Source organism: Helicoverpa zea, chromosome 4 (assembly GCF_022581195.2).
Source record: "Helicoverpa zea isolate HzStark_Cry1AcR chromosome 4, ilHelZeax1.1, whole genome shotgun sequence".
Taxonomy (NCBI): domain Eukaryota; kingdom Metazoa; phylum Arthropoda; class Insecta; order Lepidoptera; family Noctuidae; genus Helicoverpa; species Helicoverpa zea.
The window spans coordinates 2,444,584-2,465,019 of NC_061455.1; the positions used below are offsets into that span (position 1 = coordinate 2,444,584).

The 20,436-nt window shown below is 34.4% G+C and overlaps 2 protein-coding genes across 5 annotated transcripts; one reads left to right on the forward strand and one right to left on the reverse strand.

Moving 5' to 3' along the window:
• The first annotated feature begins 208 nt into the window (after window positions 1-208).
• LOC124629988 (N-acetylgalactosaminyltransferase 7) lies at window positions 209-12,491 on the forward strand. Of its 2 annotated transcripts, none has more exons than XM_047163679.1 (6): window positions 209-505; window positions 3,718-3,877; window positions 5,012-5,183; window positions 9,517-10,453; window positions 10,851-11,001; window positions 11,397-12,491. In XM_047163679.1, exons 1-6 carry the CDS (start codon window positions 307-309, stop codon window positions 11,545-11,547), a joined length of 1,770 nt encoding a protein of 589 aa, XP_047019635.1. In that variant the 5' UTR covers window positions 209-306; the 3' UTR covers window positions 11,548-12,491. The 2 variants fall into 2 exon arrangements, with proteins under 2 accessions (XP_047019635.1, XP_047019636.1); XM_047163680.1 differs by lacking the exon at window positions 209-505 and adding an exon at window positions 2,072-2,136.
• Window positions 12,492-13,160: 669 nt separating this feature from the next.
• On the reverse strand, window positions 13,161-19,593 carry LOC124629655 (tubulin-specific chaperone C). 3 transcript variants are annotated; one of them, XM_047163157.1, is made up of 4 exons: window positions 19,354-19,593; window positions 18,738-18,982; window positions 17,011-18,166; window positions 13,161-13,237 (listed from the first exon to the last, which is right to left on the reverse strand). In XM_047163157.1, exon 3 carries the CDS (start codon window positions 18,036-18,038, stop codon window positions 17,040-17,042), a length of 999 nt encoding a protein of 332 aa, XP_047019113.1. In that variant the 5' UTR covers window positions 18,039-18,166; window positions 18,738-18,982; window positions 19,354-19,593; the 3' UTR covers window positions 13,161-13,237; window positions 17,011-17,039. The 3 variants fall into 3 exon arrangements, with proteins under 3 accessions (XP_047019113.1, XP_047019112.1, XP_047019114.1); XM_047163156.1 differs by lacking the exon at window positions 13,161-13,237 and having other exon boundaries at window positions 16,347-18,166; window positions 19,354-19,592; XM_047163158.1 differs by lacking the exons at window positions 13,161-13,237; window positions 19,354-19,593 and having other exon boundaries at window positions 16,347-18,013; window positions 18,073-18,166; window positions 18,738-18,839.
• Window positions 19,594-20,436: the final 843 nt, after the last annotated feature.

The following is a 20,436-nucleotide window of genomic DNA, read 5'->3' on the forward strand; positions in this document are numbered from 1 at the left end:
TGGGTGAAAATTATTATTATCATACCACAGAATGTATTAATTGTGTAAGTAGCATATTTGAATTATTTATTCAAGTTTTACTCCAAGAAATTATAACATCTATTATAACCTACAAATATCATCAAAATATTTCGAAACACATGATCTTATAAATTTCTTTGTATTACGGAACGCAATATGTTGACGTTGTCAATTTGTCACATAAACGTCACCCGCGAGTCGATCGTCGACGATTTCTCAGGACGTCGGAAAGTATATATTTTTTCTTTAAATTAAAATTGTTATGTACAAATACTAATAACAAAAATGAGGATCACTAATGTGAGAAGGGGTCGGATTATCCGTATGGGAGCAGCATGCGCGATCCTATTAGTTTTATTGTTCGCCCTTCACAAATGGTCGGAAGAGAACGTACTAGCTTTAGAATCCGGCGGCGTTGCATTAAGTTTGGACTCCGAAGCTTCTTTTGTGTCCCACCGTGATGTTTACCCGGTTTTGAAAACAGGTAAGGCATTTCTTTGAGTTATTTGCACTGTTTTTGTTGTTAATGAGTGTTAAGAGTAAGTACTATTATGTGGCCTACAGTGTGCCCGGCGTGTCATTCCCTTAGGCCTCGGCGTGTTTTTGTTACGTCAGTATTTGTGTTTTGTAGGCTGTATTGTTGCTATGTATCGGTATATTCACAGCTGGTGTGATGAAAACTATTGTAGCGAACCCTTTGTTTTTATGTTTGCTTTCCATTGTAATTTAATAGGTAATTATTCTATATTGTGTCATTAAAGTACATAAGCAATCGTAACTGTTCATGTATGTACTTAGTTAATAAATTAATTCTGTATGAAAATTAATATTATTTGGAAGTAACATTATCACTCATTCTTGGAACATAATCTTAGATTGTTATCTTTCATTTTTAGTAACAAAATCAATTACTACCTTTTTGGTTCTGTGTACATTTATCACCATCAGATAATTAGATCACTAGCAATACTTTAATGAGGTCATTACACTGTGAAAATTTGTCTACTTAAAAAAAATACTACTTTAAAACCTAGTCAAATACTTATAATAATTCCTATTTCTATATGGAAAGAATAAGAAATATACAAAAATCAATTTAATTTACATTAACTACATTTTATGTGACAAATTGCTTCCAAAGGTAACTACTTCACACATTCCAATAAAAAGTATCCAATGTCCTCTCGCAGGCTCTAGCTAGACTATCTGTGTACCAAATAATATTTAAATTTAAAAATTCATACAGACAAACTTTCGCATAAGTAAGGATTTACTGGCTTTCCAAAAATCTCACAGATCACAATGCTATATCTGACCATTTAAGACATGCAACCACAGAATGTGATCCAATTATTTTTAGAAACAATAATGTTGTATATTACACACATATCTACAATACAGACTTTTTTTACCAAGTTCAAAAAAGCAGGTTCTACATTTGATCTGTATGTATGTATGTTTGTGAGCAATTATCTCGCTTTTGACTGAATCAATGTGGATGCGGTAAATTATTCTTTCACAAAGAAGTTGATGACACTGTAGTAGTTAATTACAAACATTGGGAATTTGAATAGCACCATTGAATGAATGACTCTGATGTCAAGCTGACTTTGGTTTGTTTAGCTTTGAAGATGATTAGTTCAGAATTATGGAATATTGTGAATGATGATGATTTTTGTGTTTCTAAAAAATTTGCACCTACCACTGCTATTTCTCCACCACCCAAAGGTAGACTGGTAGAAAACGCCTAAGGCGTTTAGTCCGCCATTGTACAAACGTGTGCATAAAGTATTAAATAAATAAATAAATTACCAAATAAACTAACTATTTTATTTAAGGCCTTTGCAGGGCCTGAAACGTCACACTGTTGCACGGTTCCAAAAATTTGGTCTTATGGAGAAAAGTAGGCGCAAATGTCAATCTAAATGTGATTCAATCAATTACAAATAAAGATTGAAGAAAATTGAAGTGTCTCAGCAAATAAAGATTCTTATTCTTATTCTTACACCTTTCATTAAAATGGTATTTTCGTTATTCCAGATGTTATACAAACAGCTTATGTTGGATATTTAAATGGTCATCGAAGTATATTTATGTGGCCCCAATTTAGAAAAGGTTCAGTAATATGACCTTTTATGATCTTGCCTTAGAGTTGCTAAAAGACTTATCATCAGTACTTAGACCCATATTTTTTTTATTTAAGTATAGTATACTAGCTTCCGCCCGCGTAGAGTTCGGTTATAGGTATCGCGTTTCCAAGAGAATTCTTCAAAAGTCCAGGATAAAAACTATCCTATGTTCTTTCTCAAAGTCAATGCTATCTCTGTGCCAAATTTTATTAAAATCAGTTCAGTGGTTTAGACGTGAAAGCGTAACAGACGGACAGACAGAGTTACTTTCCCATTTATAATATTAGTAGGGATAATAAAAATAAAAGTGTCTCTATGTAGGAAGATTTTCATATCCCCACATTTAAATATCCCAGTTTTCGAAAATCTAGGCCCTTTATCATGCCTTAAGTACCTTACTCTGATAAAGTAAGCCAAAATTAAAAGACTTGTTATAATATTTCAGATGTAAAATACACTATAGATATTGGCTTTCGAAATAGTTATCCCTTCGTTTTGAAATGGCCCGTCTTAATAAAAGGTCAAGTAAAACTTTCTATTCGAGTACCCACATAGTTGATATCGTAACTTAACTGTATGTAGAATTGTACTGTAGGCCACTTGCAAGAGCTGCGAAAATGTTCGGAAGTTACCGTGGCGCAAGTAATAGATAGAATTTTGATCTCGGTTGGTTAAAATCTACGCTCCTACTTACAAAGGGGCATTCAAATAATGACTAGACGTATTCTACAATAAGAAGAAAAAGCAATTAATATTAGCAAATGTTGATGCTCAATCCCTCTCCGTGTGAGAGGAGGCCTGTGCCCAGCAGTAGGACGATAAAAAGGCTGTAACAGTTAAATACGCATTGCATGTAAAACAGGGGGATAAACGGGACAATATTTACAAGTTCTAAATAAGTCCAATTAATTAATCTAAAACTTGCCACTATTTTAATACTAAACTGACCATTCATATTCAACAGCAAAACCAGTTCTACTAAATATAAGCTGACACTAGAATAAATTATTTATCATTGTGTAATATTATCGTTAGCATAGTATCGGTATTTTGTAGAACAAATACCATGGTAGTTAATATTATGTATTTAAAAATCTATGCATAGAATTTTGTTAAATCGTAATGTTCCAGCACTACAGTCATCATTACGCTATTAGTAACCGCTTCGTTCTTTTTAGTAAGTAGTAAAAAGCATTTTGTTTCTCAATTTTCAGTTCTCACCAACAACCTTTGTTATTCTATAAATAGTCAAACACGGACTTGCAGACGTTTTCATCCAAATCCTGAGGGGGAATACTTGCTGTGATAAAAAGTACCCTATATGCTATCTTGATACATAAACTATATCACTACCAATTTTCTTCAAAAAAGCACTGCCTGCACTTTTTAGACTGGAAATCGACCCCATCATAGTTGGGAAAAGGCAGATTGACTGTTTGCCAAGTTTCATCAAAATCCATTCACAAGTTTTAGCTTGAAGGAACAACAAACACAGATTCTTACAACCTCGCAGTTATAACAGAAGTAGGTCTAACTTTAAACTTATAAGTACGTATTTTTGTTACAGAGCTTGGTAACTTTGAGCCCCGGGACTTGAGGACGGTAAAAGGCCCTGGTGAGGAAGGGAAGCCTTACCACATGCCACAAGACAGGGCCAATGATATAGCAGAGTCTGAAAGTGAATACGGCATGAACATTGCCGCTTCTAATGACATTGCTATGAACAGGTGAGGTTTGCACCTTCTAGATTTTAATATTTCACGATATTTATCGATGCCTTAGAGGGAAAACCTCGTTAGTGTAAGGCTTATCAAGAGGAGGATAGATATAGGATGTTCTTTGCGATATAAGTAATCTTCCTAGAAACGTAATTAAAAAGAAAAAATTTCGATATTTTCATTCTAAGAACGTAATGTCCAATGGACGCTTCCTAATGTGTTGAGGACAATACAGAAACATAGATCTGGTCTTGAGTATTAAAGTACTGATTTTACTGGACTATTAAAAGTCCACAATTTATTCTGTTGCCATTTAGGTAAACCATGAAAATGCTATCGCGCATTGCCGACGATTTCTATTTAAAACAAAAGCATAACAATCCGTGCGATACACGTTTCGACAATAGTTCACATATTTGTGAGTAAAAACCTAGCTTATTGTGTAATTGGTGTATCCTGCGTACATTCCGACTATCGGACAAAAATAAATGAGTCTAAAACAATACAGATTCAGTTAGACATCATAACCTTATAGATCTTTCCTGATGTAGTAAATTAACTTTGTAAAAAAAGCATCCTGATAAAAAGGATCAAATCTAAACCTAACCATTTTGCTCTATACAATATAACTTCTTATTCGGCTTTCATCTTCATTAAGTGAACCACAAGATACAAACTCATACCACAATGGGGTCCAGGACGATAGTCGGCGGAGGTTGTTCTATCTAAGGAGATCAGCTAGCTGCTCGGGACGTATTATAGTTCACAAGCGCAGACTTTGGTTGGCCTTCTCTCTGTCCCACATTGGGGCTTAGGCCGCTTCTCTCAGAGAAGCAATGAGCGTTAATCACCACGCTTGCTCAATGCGGGTTGATGATTTCAGTCATCAGTCATGACATCATGAGGAAAACATCGTTGAGGAAAGGTTTCCTCAACGATGTTTTCCTTCACCGTCTATCGATGGTGTCTAAGATAACTTTAGAAAGTACATATGATATGGAGCATATCTCATGGGTACTTGCGCAGACTCGATCCCGGGTCTTTCGACTCGGAAATCGGACTGTATAAGAAACAAGCCACCACGACTTTACTTACTTTTATTTTTTTATCTTTTATAAAACTTCTTTCCATTCTTGTCACCAGGTCTATACCCGACACTCGGTTAGAAGAGTGCAAGTTCTGGCATTACCCAGTGGAGCTACCAAGCACGTCTGTCATCATAGTCTTCCACAACGAAGGGTTTTCTGTACTCATGAGAACTGTGCATTCCGTAATCGACCGGTCGCCGCCAAATGTGCTGCACGAAATTGTTTTGGTAAGTCATTTGTTTGTTGCAATAAACAGTAATTATATAACATACACATCATCATCCGGCCTGTATTCCAATTTTATTCGGTGTCGGTCCAACATGTTTTCTTCAATTACATTTACTATAGTTCGGCCATTCAGAGAATGCGTTCCTGACACGTCGCGATTGAACTGACGACGTAACTTTGCAATGGCGTTGCAGTTACGATAAAAATATTTTTGCTGGTTGTTTACCGTTTTAACAATTGAGGAGCATTAAAACAACATTATTATATCAATAATCAATGAATGTTATAATTTTGTGCCAAACTGAGTGTCAAATAACTTGGTAAACAATATTTTTCTAAATCTATACTGCGCTATTACAAGGTTATGTCAGCGGTTTATATTTTGTAGTGCTGTGCTAAAAATAACAGGCAAGTATCGTAATCTGTTCTTATACAGTTATAATATAAAATAATACGTTTTGATTTTCTTTTTAAGAATTGGAAAATAATGGACTATAAGACTTAATTATAACGTTTATGAAATATAAAAATAAAACTATGACCAAACCGCATTTTTATACTTAGATTAAAAATGGTAACCCCAAATGGCGTTATGGGCCGCCATTTTGTGACGCTAAAACAGTCGTCCGTTGTCGTTTCGTGCGCATAGACCACGTTTTTCAAGTGTTTTCGATCTGTTTTTATTTGATTACCCGGCTTTTGTTAGACCGAGATATCAGGATTGATTCTGTTATTGATAATAATATAATTATACATGTAGGCGAAGATGATGATGAAGACACCACCTCCTCAAGCAAATCGGAGTCTGATTAATATTCTGTTCGCACATTCAATTCAATGTACTTGCAACAAAGAATAAATAAAACAATTTTATTATATGAATATTACCTTTTTTTGGTTTCCACTTAAATAACTAAAATATAAAACAAATGATTCCGCCAATTTAAAACGAAAATAATCTTAAAATAATGCGGCGGTTCATTTTGAAGGAACGGTAACGAACTCAGTGTTATGTTGTGCCCATCACTAGTCGTGACTAACTGATAGGTGTCAGGAACGCATTCTCTGAACGGCCGAAGTATAGAGGTACACATACTATGATATTACTAATTTAGATAGTCTTGAGCTTGAGAAAGGTAATAGGTTTTTTTTCCTGGTGTGGGAAGTAGTTTTCGAAGTATGAAGATAAGTGCAAGAGGTTGATCATGGATAAAATGTAGAACTTTTTTTTGTAACTATAGCATAAAAAGAATCCGTAGTTTGCTACCTAGAATGCAGTTCACATAGAACTTTACATTTATCGTTAATTTTGGCTAGCTTGCCGGCAAATTGACACACGATTTGCATGATTATCTAAAGGCCATAAAGCCTGCTTTAGTGTAGAACCCAGTGCCAACTACTAGCGAAAAAGACTTGTTTTAAACCCAGACTAATCGGTTACTGCGGGATTGTTCGATAGAGTTACCACGGCCCTGGTACATAAAAGGCCTACGACGGAACACAACGGTTTTAGTCAGTAAGAGTCTGACACTCCCTCACCGCTGCTAACCCACAGCGGGAGGGGTCATTTGATGATTTTTGACGTCTTTAAAAAAATACTAATCGGTTATAAATATAAATAAGTATATTCCAACAATCACTAGTTACAATAACTAAATCCGCTTCCGTCAGGAATTTCCTCGAGTATTTGTACACTATTAAAAGATAGCAGCGATTATCTAAATCGGTACTCTGATTAAAGTTAAATCACTACTCATGTTTTATCAAACAACTTATCAGAAAATTGGTAATTCTTAAGTTCTTAGTACTTCTGAACACACTTGAATGCGTATTGTCACTTTGCTAAGTATACCTACCCAAAAAACATGCTCTATAATTTTTTTGTCTCAGAATTATTTTCAGTCTGAAACCAAGGCAACAGGTAATATTTCTAGCATCGGATATTTGAACAATCACAGTATTAGAACAATTTCATGATTGAGTACGAACTGTCGCTGGAGCATAGCGCGCGATAACACAACATCTTCGGAAAATCTAATAAAATCACAGTACACGTAAACTTAGAAAATAAAACATTGCACAAACGGTTTATCAATCAATCAACTCCGTTATCGTTTATTATATGAGCATTCATTGAACTTTCTCCGGTATGTTCTCTGAATAGAATCCACATTACAATGCAGTATTTTATGACTGGGATAACTTTTTAATTGTTAAATTACAGTACGAGCTGTAAAATTGATCGAGACAATCACGCTGGCACTGAAATACAAACGTCTCTACCTCTAGAAACAGATAGATTAGAATCTGACACTTTTTTCCACTCCAATCAAAGTCCTTTAATGATTTCCTACCTCCCAAAAAAACTTACGGCTTTAAGGATAGCTCTAACTCCATCACCTTCTGAATTCATTAGCCTGAATTCTCCCATCCTTTGCACACAATACACGAAAATCGATTTTCGCCAAATCAAGTCATCTATGTTTAACACTTTGAAAATTAGCGTGGAAATCTCGAACACCGTGTAATGGATTGTACAACATGAGTATCGAGGTGGCGACGTCGATAGTAGGACCTCGCGCTTGAGCTAAAAGCCGATTCTGATAAAATTACAACATGCTGTATGCAATACAAGCTATGTACTACATGGTTATACTCGTGTTATGGCGTTTAGTTACTGGCTTCCTAAATCCATGTTTAGTTTACTTTTATTTTCATTCTAAGAAGCGTTTTTGTTTATTTGTGTAATATTCTAGATTTATGTCCTATCATTAATTTGCGTATGTTGGTTAACCTGTAATTGGCGACTGTGTAAGTCCTAGTAATAACAGAAATTGTACACTAAGCTTTATCTACACAGTAGCTGTTGGGCTTTAATAAATAAATAAATCCAATATTTTTGGGTCGAACAGAAAAGGGGGTTTCTACCATTCGTCTTTTCGACGTAAACTGAGCCCATTTTCTTTAAATAACTGTGTTTTATAAATATAGTATTTTGTTTATATTGTATATATGCATTGAGGCCTGAAATAAATGATAAATAAATATTTTTTTGGAATGTGGATACTAAAATAAACACAGCAGAAACATCGAGACACCGACTTGTAGATCGGTTGAAAGATTTTTATGTTAAGATTTTTTATGTTCTTTCGCTTTTCTATTTTAATTGGAAATCAATTATGTATAGATTTCAGTACATTGCAAGTTAAATTATCTACCTCTATATAATATTTAGTTATACATTTTGTTATTTTAGATACTCGTTGACCCCACAATCAAATCATTGCAACGGTTTTGTGGGGCTTATTATAATATGACTACTTTGTGAAATAAGACAAATAAAAAAAAACAAGTATTGTCACCAAATTAACGATTCTAACAAAATTTTGATAGCAAATGGACGCTAACTAGTCAGTTACTCCTGTTATCGACAAGTTACGGTTCTTAACCGTGTGATTGTAATCGTCGTATTATGTAAATCACTATCGATAAAATTAGGCAGTAATTGCATAGCGATAATAGAGTTCCGTTAGTCACTAATGGATGTTAAATGAAATAGGATTGTTATGGGAAGGTATGAAAGATCCTTCTTTCATAATATACTAATCTGGAATAACGAATCTTCTTGTCTAATAAAGCAATCTAAAGTTACTAAAAACGGAAATTGGGTCAAATTAAAATGGTGTCAAAGAATGGTGCTGTCAAGTGTCAATTAACTTAATTTGCATTACGTCCTTTGCGATCTAACTTATTAGCATACTCACTGGCTGCAATATAGTAGGATTCATCCCAAAAAACAATTGTAAAGCCGGCTTTTCACTTTGGTATATAATATATTACATTCCAAACTAAAAATATTTTTTCACCATGTATGACGAGCGATAAAATATTATTTCTCAGGATGTAATTATATTATATCCCATAGTGAAAAGCTGACTCGAATCTGAAGTGGCCGTGCAATATCATTCATAAATTGTCCTTGACTGACAGACATTGTGCACAAAATAACGGAAAACATATTTAGTGGCTTTAGTAACAAACTATTATTATGATGCACCCATCATTGTTGACGCGGCCGCCATTGTCACGTGAAACGGGACGGAAATCAAGCGCGGTTCTTTTGCAAAACCTGATATTGTTGTTAACGATAGGTTTGTTGTGTAAAATTATATCATGAGTACAAAATAATTTTATTTGCTCTATACTTAAAGTAAATTAATAAGTTGTTTACTAATTGTTAAGATGTTCGAAAGTTATTATGATTTCTCATACCACTGTACATAAGTCTGGTCGCCATAATATTAAATACTTTTATTTTCTTATATTCTACAGGTAGACGATTTCTCAGACAAAGAGAACCTTAAGTCAAACCTAGACAACTACATTAAAAGATGGAAGGGGAAAGTTCGTTTGATAAGGAATCACCAACGCGAGGGTCTCATTCGGACTCGATCGAGGGGAGCGCAAGAGGCGACTGGTGACGTCATAGTATTCCTTGATGCTCACTGCGAAGTGAACATTAACTGGCTACCTCCCCTTCTAGCTCCCATTTACAGGGACTATAGAATCATGACCGTACCAGTCATCGATGGCGTAGACCACAGAACGTTTGAATACAGGCCTGTGTACCAACACGGTATGAACTACAGAGGTATCTTCGAATGGGGCATGTTATACAAAGAAAACGAAGTACCTGATAGGGAAGCAAATCTTCACAAACACAAATCCGAGCCTTATAAGAGTCCGACACATGCTGGTGGACTTTTCGCCATAAACAGGAGATATTTCCTCGAAATTGGGGCTTACGATCCTGGTCTACTTGTGTGGGGAGGCGAAAACTTTGAACTCAGCTTCAAAATCTGGCAGTGTGGTGGTAGTATTGAATGGGTCCCATGTTCTAGGGTAGGTCATGTATACCGGGCGTTTATGCCTTACTCGTTTGGAAACCTTGCGAAGAACAGAAAAGGTTCCCTTATTACGATAAACTATAAGAGAGTTATAGAGACCTGGTTTGATGAGGAACATAAGGAGTACTTCTACACTAGGGAACCTATGGCTCGTTTCTTAGACATGGGAGATATAAGTGAACAGCTCGCTTTAAAGGAACGGTTGAAGTGTAAGAGTTTTGGCTGGTTCATGCAAAATGTAGCTTATGACGTATATGACAAGTTCCCGAAATTACCCAAGAATATACATTGGGGTATGGTATGGAATAAGGCGACCAGTGTTTGTCTGGACACTATGGGCAAAGGGGCTCCAGCTTATATAGGTATGGTACTTTTTCTTATTTTATTTTATTACATAGGAACAGCAAACAGCCAGAATATACAATATACTTAATTCTAAATTATGACATTGTTACTTATTATGAATGTTTATTTTTAAATAATGAAATAATATTTCCTTCATTGAAAATACTATTAAAATTTCTCTGCTATTCTTGGTATTGCTTGAACTGACAACTTTTAGGTGAAAAAGTGTAAGGTCCACACATTTCATGTCCCCTTCAGATTTAGAATGTTGTAAAACTACCCTGTGCTTGTCGAAATGAATTTCATATATGTAATAAGAGTGGTAATTTTAAGACTAGGAATTTAACGTTTAAATTTTACAAATAAACAAAAAGCACCTAAACAATATTAATTTTGTAATCCCTGTTATTCCAGGCACGGCATCATGTCACGGGTCCAGTAACAGCCAACTCTTCAGGCTGAATGAGGCTGGTCAGCTTGGCGTTGGTGAGCGCTGTGTAGAAGCTGATGTGGACAGTGTGAAACAAGCCTTTTGTAGACTCGGCACTGTTGATGGACCTTGGAGGTAAGTGTCTTTACCTTCCTTGATAAAGTCTAGTAGATCCTTAGATATTTCGAGAGACGTTTATGCAAACTTATGAGGAATTCTAAAGCATCAAATTATGTCTGGTCTTTAGTATATTATGCAAATAAATATTTTGAATTTGAGTTTTTGGTTTAAATATCCCTCGAATAAGCCATTGCAAATGTAAGAATTTTTGGAGTTTGAAATATGTTGTATACTGCGCTAGTATGAAATGGCTCTAAATTGCCATATAAAATCATTTGTAAGTTAAATCGTATCAGTAATTTAATTACAAAAGGACGTGTTCTCTAATTAAACTATAAAGTGGCATTATCAACAACTTTCCTCTACATTAATTTCCCATATATTAATTAATTTTCAACAACCAATTTCAGTTACGACGAGGCCCGTCACCACTTAATCCATCGCCTACACGGTTATTGTTTAACCCTTCAGCCGCATTCCCGGCAACTTGGCTTAGCACCCTGCGATCCCAACAATACGTACCAACAGTGGACTATCAAGCAGTCCAAGCCGAACTGGTGAGACTAACTTAGGTACTAAGCTTCGATTTAGTTCAATTTCGTTAAGGACCGATGTGACGTGTCTGAACCGATTGAAGGGGAGAGTGGGGGGATTGTGTGTGGGGTGTTTTTAACGAAAAAAATTGGTTTATAGTGTTTTTTATCTGTGAAATGATAGATGTGTATTGGAAAAAAAGTGTTGAAATTGAATAAAATAATTTACCTTTTGATAATCACGCAATCAAGGGGTAAATGAAAAAAAAAAACACATAGGTAAATGAAAACGTCTTAAGAAAAACAGTTAAATCTTTGCTAATCTCGTGAATTTAAAGTTATCTTTTTTTCAATTTTCACTACATGTCTATCATTTCACATATGTATATGTGCAGTATGTAGTAATTACAAATTTGCCCACTATCCCCTGTATCCAAAATGCGATAAACTTTAGAGTGTCAACTTGGAAATTCGTGTTGTGTGTCACTTATTATGTTTAAGTATCTGAACTTTGTTATGTTTAAAACCTAATATTTTGGTTTTTCGTATTGTAGTACTTTTACTATGGTATAATCGAATTCGTTCTTAACAGTGTATTTGTATAATTGGGCATTGTAACTATGGGCTTCCAAATTCATTGATCAGACGGTTAGAAGTCTTCCTGGCCAGAATGTATTTATCATGATTCCAAAATCACAACTATTAATTATGTCCAAAATTACCTCAATTCATAGTAGGTATGACAACTTCGCTTGCGCGCATACTTTTACCAAAAATACTACATCATGTAGACTTATTATTCGACCATGGAGGCTTTGCTATATTGCATTGCAATTCAAGGTGACACTAAACTTATGCATTCATAGACAATTCTAATGTAACACTTCTCTATGGTTGTATAAGCTTAACACGAGTAAACAGTGTGCTAAGACTCCGATTCTCCTCTAATAGGAGTTAAGTAGCTGTCTTCTCTTAAAAAAAACCTATTTTAGTTTTCGAAATGTTATGTCTCGAAATGGCTTTAAACATAGATTCAATAAGGTGCGAAAGATAGTATGCGCGAAAGCGAATCAAAGAGACTTGTTAAAAACTTTTGTACCTATTTCCTAAAATCAATTCAGTGACGTCACAGTTCGCGTTCTAACAAATTATGCCATTACACGTAAGACAATGTCGCCCAATGTGGTTCAATTGTTTAGCAATGCTAGTAATACTAGATATGCGTAAATTTTATACGATTCACACTAACACGGGAAATAAAAATAAATAATCCAGATACGCTACATGTATAATCTGAATTTTCTGGGTATATCGGGTGTGTCGTTCACAATCACATTAAATCATATCGCATATACTTTATGATATTCTATGGCGAATTGTAAAAAAAATAACCTAATCCATTCAGTGGTTTAACCACAGGAGTCATTTTTCGTTTTTATAATTTACAACATCATGCGTAAAGCAGAGATAAATTTAGGAGTATCGTATGTTTTGATCAGTTGACAGCTGTCAGTTTTCAAGGGAGAATTTCAGTTGTTTGTAATGACTGACTTTTATATGGTGTTCTAATTTTTGCACATTTTTATTCCATTTACTTTGTTTGAAAAAGACATTTTTTTATTTTTACGTATTTTTCTTTTATCTTTGTGTTAATCGACATATATGAACCAGTATATTAACGCATTTCATTTAATGTGATTATGAACGACACACCCGATATACAGGAATGAATTTTATCCAGTGCGCAAACTTTGTCAACTATAGTTAAATAAGTTTTATTTTGTCGTGTTTTAGTACAAAAAAGAAAAGTTAATGATATCGAAAGATGTTTATTTTGTAACCGATTGTACGGTCACAGTCGTCATAGTAGGCACGGCGGCAACGCGAAACCGGTTTACTGACGCGAGCGCTGCTCCAAGCGCGTAAGAATAGTTGGTATCCATATTTTGCTGATTTTAGGGCGGACAAAAGAATGAAAAAAAATTTTTTACTGATGATGCAGATATATTCTGTCAATGATTCTGAACCACCAGTTTTTTTTTGCGCACTGCTTAAAATTTATTCCTGTATGTGAATAATTTTCATGAAGATTCATAAAGACTGATTTCCCGAGTATGTTCTATATTGTCACGCCATGCAATAAAAAAATGTAACTTTGTTGTCTATGCGTCTTCTTAATGGTCACACATTTATTGTTTTTTTTTATGTACTTAACAATAAAATTAAACATTCCTGTTAAAATATGTAAAAACTTTCTCGAAGATTTTGGTCAAATGCTCAATTTAGGACAGCTAAATATTGTGATTACTTCCAAAATAAACATTACATTGCCTTTTGATAAATAACATTAGTATATAGGTAACCGAAAATGAATCGTTGATACAGTACTAACATTTTATGTTGCTACGTAAATAAATAATTATAAAGACTTATCTGTCTCGAGTTAAAATCTAAGAAATCCTGTATATGTATTAAAATAATCGCTATACACTCTCCAGGCATTTAATACAGAATCTCGAATTCTATGACAAAAACCTAGAATATTTAAATATGTAAAATATAACAGCGATGATCACTCGAAACGTCCGGCTTCCCAGCGACTTCTGTACATATCGTGCCGTACTGGTTGCACAGAGGTAATTTATTGTCTCTGACAACATAGACGTCCGTTTTTCTTGAAACAATTGCTTACTTTGAAAATTGAACGTGAACATTAGTAATAAAGAAATGTTTTAAGAAAACTGAGGTTTATGTTGTCGGTGAAATCGAGCCTAAGTACTAACCCGTCGCAAAAACAACAAAAAGTTTATATTATATAATGATTACGGTTATATATTTTCTCAAAGCATTTATATATTTGTTTGTGTTAATGGACGAAGTCGGTAGAGGCAAACAAACTCTTTGAAGTAAGTGATTTGGCTGGCAAATAAGAATGCAACACAATACACAATACGAAATTACTATAAATATACATAATAATATTAATCTGTAAACCTTTTCTTGTAAAAAAGTATATTTTTTCACTAAACATAAGTTTTACCTACTATATAAGGCCTTCATGTACTTAGTTGGATCATTTTCAAATATGAAAACACTGCATTTAGTTACTCATTTACTATGCTTTATTTTTTTCATATCTTCTATTCAGTTATAAATATGAATGTTTGTCGGTCTATGGTTGTTCTTAATCATGCTTTAATGGCAGAATGAAATTAATTGATATTTGGAACACATAGATGCGAGTAGTTCACCCGGGACGCGGGTGAAACCACGGATGGAAGGTAGTCCTATATATTTTCTTATGCTCTAAGAATAAGTTTAATAAAAGAGATTATGAATTTACTAGTGTCAGGTCATATCCAAGAAGCAATATTTCTTATATCGACTGATTTTACATCCCTTTTTGTGGAAATTATTAAAATGTAGGTGATTTATGCTCATTTATTAAAACTGAACTTCTAAAAACGTTTGCTAACTAATATTTTGATCTCAAAATTAAATTCCAATATAAAACAGAATTTGAACTAAAAAATTATGGGTATCCCATTTGAGTTGTGCTATCCTTTCACAAAGCAAAATGCATTTTTTTTTGTTATCAAATTCATAACCATTATGTATATACGGCATTTTTATATGAACTATCATTTATTTTACTATTTTCATTTAAACTTGTACATAGGTTTTTAAATCGTTCCCAGGAACGCAATAAGGGTATAATTTTTTTTTTCTTTTTGTTTTGGGTAACATTTAACAGAATGACGGTAGTGTTGCCATGTCAATGTGTGTTGTAAAGTTTATACTAATATTTTGTGATTGTATTGTATCTTTAAACCCATTTTTATGTTCCCGGGACCTTATGAGATTTTAACAGTTTGCAAAAATTACTGTGATTAAACAACTTGACAGTTTTATATATTTTCCAATGTAGTGTTAAATAAATTATTATTTATTGTTAATGTGAGTTTTATTTTGAGTCTTAATCTCTTTGTGTTGGTATTATTGTGGGAGTCACATATTTTATTACATTGCAATCGTAAGTATCAAACCGCATTTAACGGAACCGCAAAACTACGGATTTATTTGACACGTCTACAAATTAATCAGCCACCATACTACTCTCGAATGTGGAATGAGTGTGGACACAGGGCCGAGTCACCCCGGAATGGCAGCGATGGATGCGGCGAGCACCTTCAGTGTGAAATAATTTTAAACTTAGTAGTTATACATAACGCAAGAAGATACCAGGCGCACGTGGTCTGCAGGTCGCGCGAGGCCGCTGCCATTTCGGTGTGACTCGGCCCTTAGCCTCGCTATTCTCATTCCTCATTGGCTCCGATAAACTCTTTTATAAGTATCTCGCAGAGTAGCTTCTAACTTCACAAGCAGTATGAAGGCTGCTTTACGTGTAGTGATTAACCGGGGTGGATTCTAAATGGGCCTGTGTGTATGCACTTATGCAGCTGATCCCTGGGACGTCACGATCGTATATGTGCATTAACAATCCAGTCTAAATAAATGCTTCCCAAGGCTAAGTGGACCTCAATACCAAAATTACGATGCTTAATTGTACAAAGAGGTACTAAACTATTTTGTACTCATCTTTAGCATTTTATAATTTTGAATGTTTGGGTAGAATTTATCGAGAACAAGCCGACGCAGCGTGGGACTTCGTTCAATAGTTATTTAGGATCCCACTACCGTTAATTTTATAGTAACAATCTTACTTTTGTTTTAGGGATGATTACTGAGAAGAATGAATTACCAACTGCTTGGACGTTATTACTTTTTCTATTTATACTACAGGATTTTTAATAAATAAAAGAACCGTTTCTAATAATAAAGTTATTTATTTTCCATAAATTATATGTAGTGAATTAAATAAGCGGATATTTATTAACTTAACATAATTTGTGGTTGACAATGTTATAACTTTATAAATCAGAAAAAAGAGTATTTGAATATTTTCTCGTCTAGCTAATAATGATTAAGAATTAAGAGGCTTATATTTTTTGCGTAACTATTATAAACTATCTGAAAGGCTCGAGGATGCAGTTGTCTGAAACATCTCTCTCAGAAGTGGTATTCAAACGATAATGATTTAATTTATGACTCTTTCGAAAGACTAATCAAGTAAAAAATATAAGGCAAGGATATTTATTCCTTTCTAAAAAATGCTTGTTACAATGGCTTTCAAAAATTAAGACTTACAGTGCTCAAAATGAGTGTCATGATTCATGTTTTGCTGTCAATGTTAAAGGCTGTTCACAAATATTTTGGTGACAGTTTTGCTCAAATTACATTTCACAAACCAAGATCTGGGTTTTGTACAAAATTAGTAATTGTTCAATGTTTCATCAAGGTTTGTTTTCACCTAGGTGTAAATAAGCAATCAAAAATTAAAATAATGCAAAACAGCCTTATTAAATAAATTAGTTGCAATAACTAAATTAGGTGTTACATTCTATCATATTTGATTATTAATTAGCTTTATATAAACTGCAATTTTTTTGCTACTATCTACTAGGAAGGAATTCTTGACCACCACTCATCCCAACTGTTGATTCGCAGCTCTGCGTTCAACACTGACCAATTAGGTGAAGGAACATCTGGAGCCAGCCAGTTGAAATCATCCAAACGATCCCAGTTATTAGAGTTCCGGTCTAAACCAGACATGTTGAAATGCTTTTCTAAGTCTTCATAATACAAATTGTAAGGTGCTGTGCAAATTTCAGTGCAATCCTCTACAATCCCCTTGCTGGTCACATGTAAATAAATATCACAATTAGTAGATGTGTGCATCCTCAACTGCTGGCATGCGGCAACTATCTTACAATTTGTACATTTCTCCATAAATACCGATGAAGTCACTGGTCCAGAAAGTACTATACAGTTTACTAGGTTGGTTAAATGCAATGTTCCCATGACACCTTTGAGGCCGACAGTACAGTTTGTAAGATTCCTCAAAGCAACATCCCTTTGGAATAACTCATCGTTTTCGAGCAGTAGCACTTTATCAGTCAGTGAATCAAAACCGAAAAGTTTCTCATCCCATTTGTTACTATCTGTCTTTCTTGCAGCATCATTTTCATCGAGTGAACTTTGTTTTTGAGTGTGCGACTTTGGAAGCTTTTTCTTTGAGAAACCAAACTTTTTTCTTGGAACATATCTTTCTTCTAATTCATAACATTTTGCTTGAAGGTTCTGTACAATTCCCAAATATTTACGCATGTTGAACTCCTTCAAGAAGAATGATGATGTCACAACATATTTTTGTAATTCGTTTACTTCTCTTTTTATGCTATCAAAGTGTGAAGGCAATGTAGTCAATTCTAGCGTTGGAACCTGCATCAGTAAGTCTTCTATGTATTCTGATTTAATTTTAAATGAGCCCGAAAAGAAATCTTCATTTTCGTTGGAAGCATCCACTTCTTCCCTTGCCTTATGAGCCTTCTGTAGTTTTTCTAAGCGTTGTGCGTCTCTCCTACTTAATCTTTCTAACACTGAATTTCTGTCACTCATTTTCCTTTCTTTAACAAATCGTCTATTGTCTTGTTTAAGTCTGAATTGGGACTAGCAGCTTGTTTTAAAACATTAATGGTTTGGTGGCTTACTCTTCGGGCATCTGTGTGTTTTGATTCTTCGTTAAACTATAAATGAGAAAAAAGAAAATATTAAAACTATGTATATGGAAGTTCCTTGAGGAGTTTCTGGAACCAAGTTAGTATATGTCACACAAAATTTACTCTGAAATATTATTACAACCCACTGGTGAAGTGTGGTGACTGGTTTTGTCCCTCTACAGTCAAAACTCAAAGTATATTTATTATGCAGTGAAATTAAATCTATACAATAGGTGATAAGTAAGTCAAGTAAATGGATCAAACTTGATGAAAAATTTTGATTGATGTGACTTCAATCTCCAAATTCAATGTGAATGATCAATGGAATGGGCACTGATATAATTCCGGTAAATCAAATATTAGTCACAATTAACTATAATTTTTACTAAACAATTATTTACTACTACAAATCTATGATACAATTTTGACAGTTTAGCTAGCGTTTTTGACTGGAATTAAGGATCACTCAAGCCCCAGAGGCCAACGGTCACAATTTAAAAACACATGCAGGGATTAGTCCCAATAAAACCAACCAATAGGAATATTAGCTAAACAGTGACCACAATCAACATAAACTAATACAGAATTCAATAATGACCTGCTTAAGTAGCTCATCATCAGGTTTGACCAACTTGAACAGTGCATAACCGAGGGAGCCAAACGTCACCACCCAAAATGTGGCTCTAATAGGAACTGACATCTCACCGCTAGTTTAAATTTTGCCTTCGTTCGACCAAATTGCCTGATCCAGATCTCGGATCTTTTGATCTGCGATGGCTTCACCGATTCCGTAGTAACCTTCCAGTACCCAGTTGTGGTTCTTGAACATGTACAGACGGAAATCTGGAATTTGTGAGTGAATGATTTTCATGGGTCGGATTTTTTTATTAAATAAGTAGGTCAAAGAGAAATCAATGGCAAAAAAAGAGAAAAAATGACACAAGTATGTTGATTTTGGTGAAGCCGGGATATTAATAAGATATAGTGGCAAAGCATATCCGTCATTTTATTTTGATCTACGTTAAACACAAAAACAAAGACATTGACTATTGCACATGTTGACATTTGCAGTTTTTTTTCAGCCGTCAAAATTATTTTTGTCGAACCGGGCAAAGAAATGCGTTATTTACGCTGTAGAGATGCTCTTTTTTGCTATAATTAGACATATATTTGCTTAAATAAATACACAGAAATAAACCCGTCCCCATACTTACCTCTGTCGGTATTCAACTTGTACCAAAGACCGTAGGATGCGGCGAGACCAATTCCTTCTATCAACAATGCACCTTTGATGCCCCAAGTAATATACCGTTTGTAGGCAGGCTTTGGAGACTTTGTAAGCATAATCAAAAAGATATAATACGAATTGTTTTCTAGAATAATAAAAATTCTGAATGAAAATTCACAGTCACACCATTGAATCACGAATACCTATCTCTCACTCACTCGATGGATGACGTAAGGAAAAGAACGTTCGGAAATTCATGTTCAATTCAATCGTGATATGAAAAATATATAATGCATACCGTTTTCATCTACTATGTTATATTGACCCTCTAATTCTTCAATGCTATATTCTTTCTATTTGAGTATTTTAGACTATTTAAAGAAAACATATATAAAGCCCAAAGAATATCATATTTAATGGTTAACCAGCTTAAGTGAAGTGGCGTTGGGTATCGGGTTTCTTCAAGTTTAGCAAGGGCAGATAGAGTGCCATTTATCATCGTTCTACTATTCTCTGCTGTATTTTTTGATGTGCTGGGCCCATTATTTATCAGGAACTAGCTTTCCGCCCGCGGCTTCGCCCGCGTGGAATTCGGTTATATTGCGGTATAAATCACAACTATAAGAAAACTTCTCATTCCCACGGAAAAATCTAAGAAGCGCGATGTAACGCTGGATACGATGAGCTACAGGTTAAAGCGCGAGATATCATTGCACTTCTTACGTATCTTAAAAAAAACAACGTCACCACGTTTTAAAAAGCTATCATTCCACTTCTTACGTATTTAAAAACACATCGTTACCACGTTTTAAAAACACCCAGCGCCATCTATCGCATACCTCAAGAACTAAATAACTTAACTAATACTTATACCAATTAGTAATTCGTTGAATTAGAGTTATTTCAGGATAAGTAGATGTAAAAAAAACAGTTAAGACGATAAAACAAATTGTACGTCATCCTTCGGGAATTCCTCATTTTCGAGGATTCATTATCGTATCATTTAGCTTCTAAATTTATATGTTCATATTCGTTTGCAATATATAAGTAGATGTAAAAAAAAACAGTT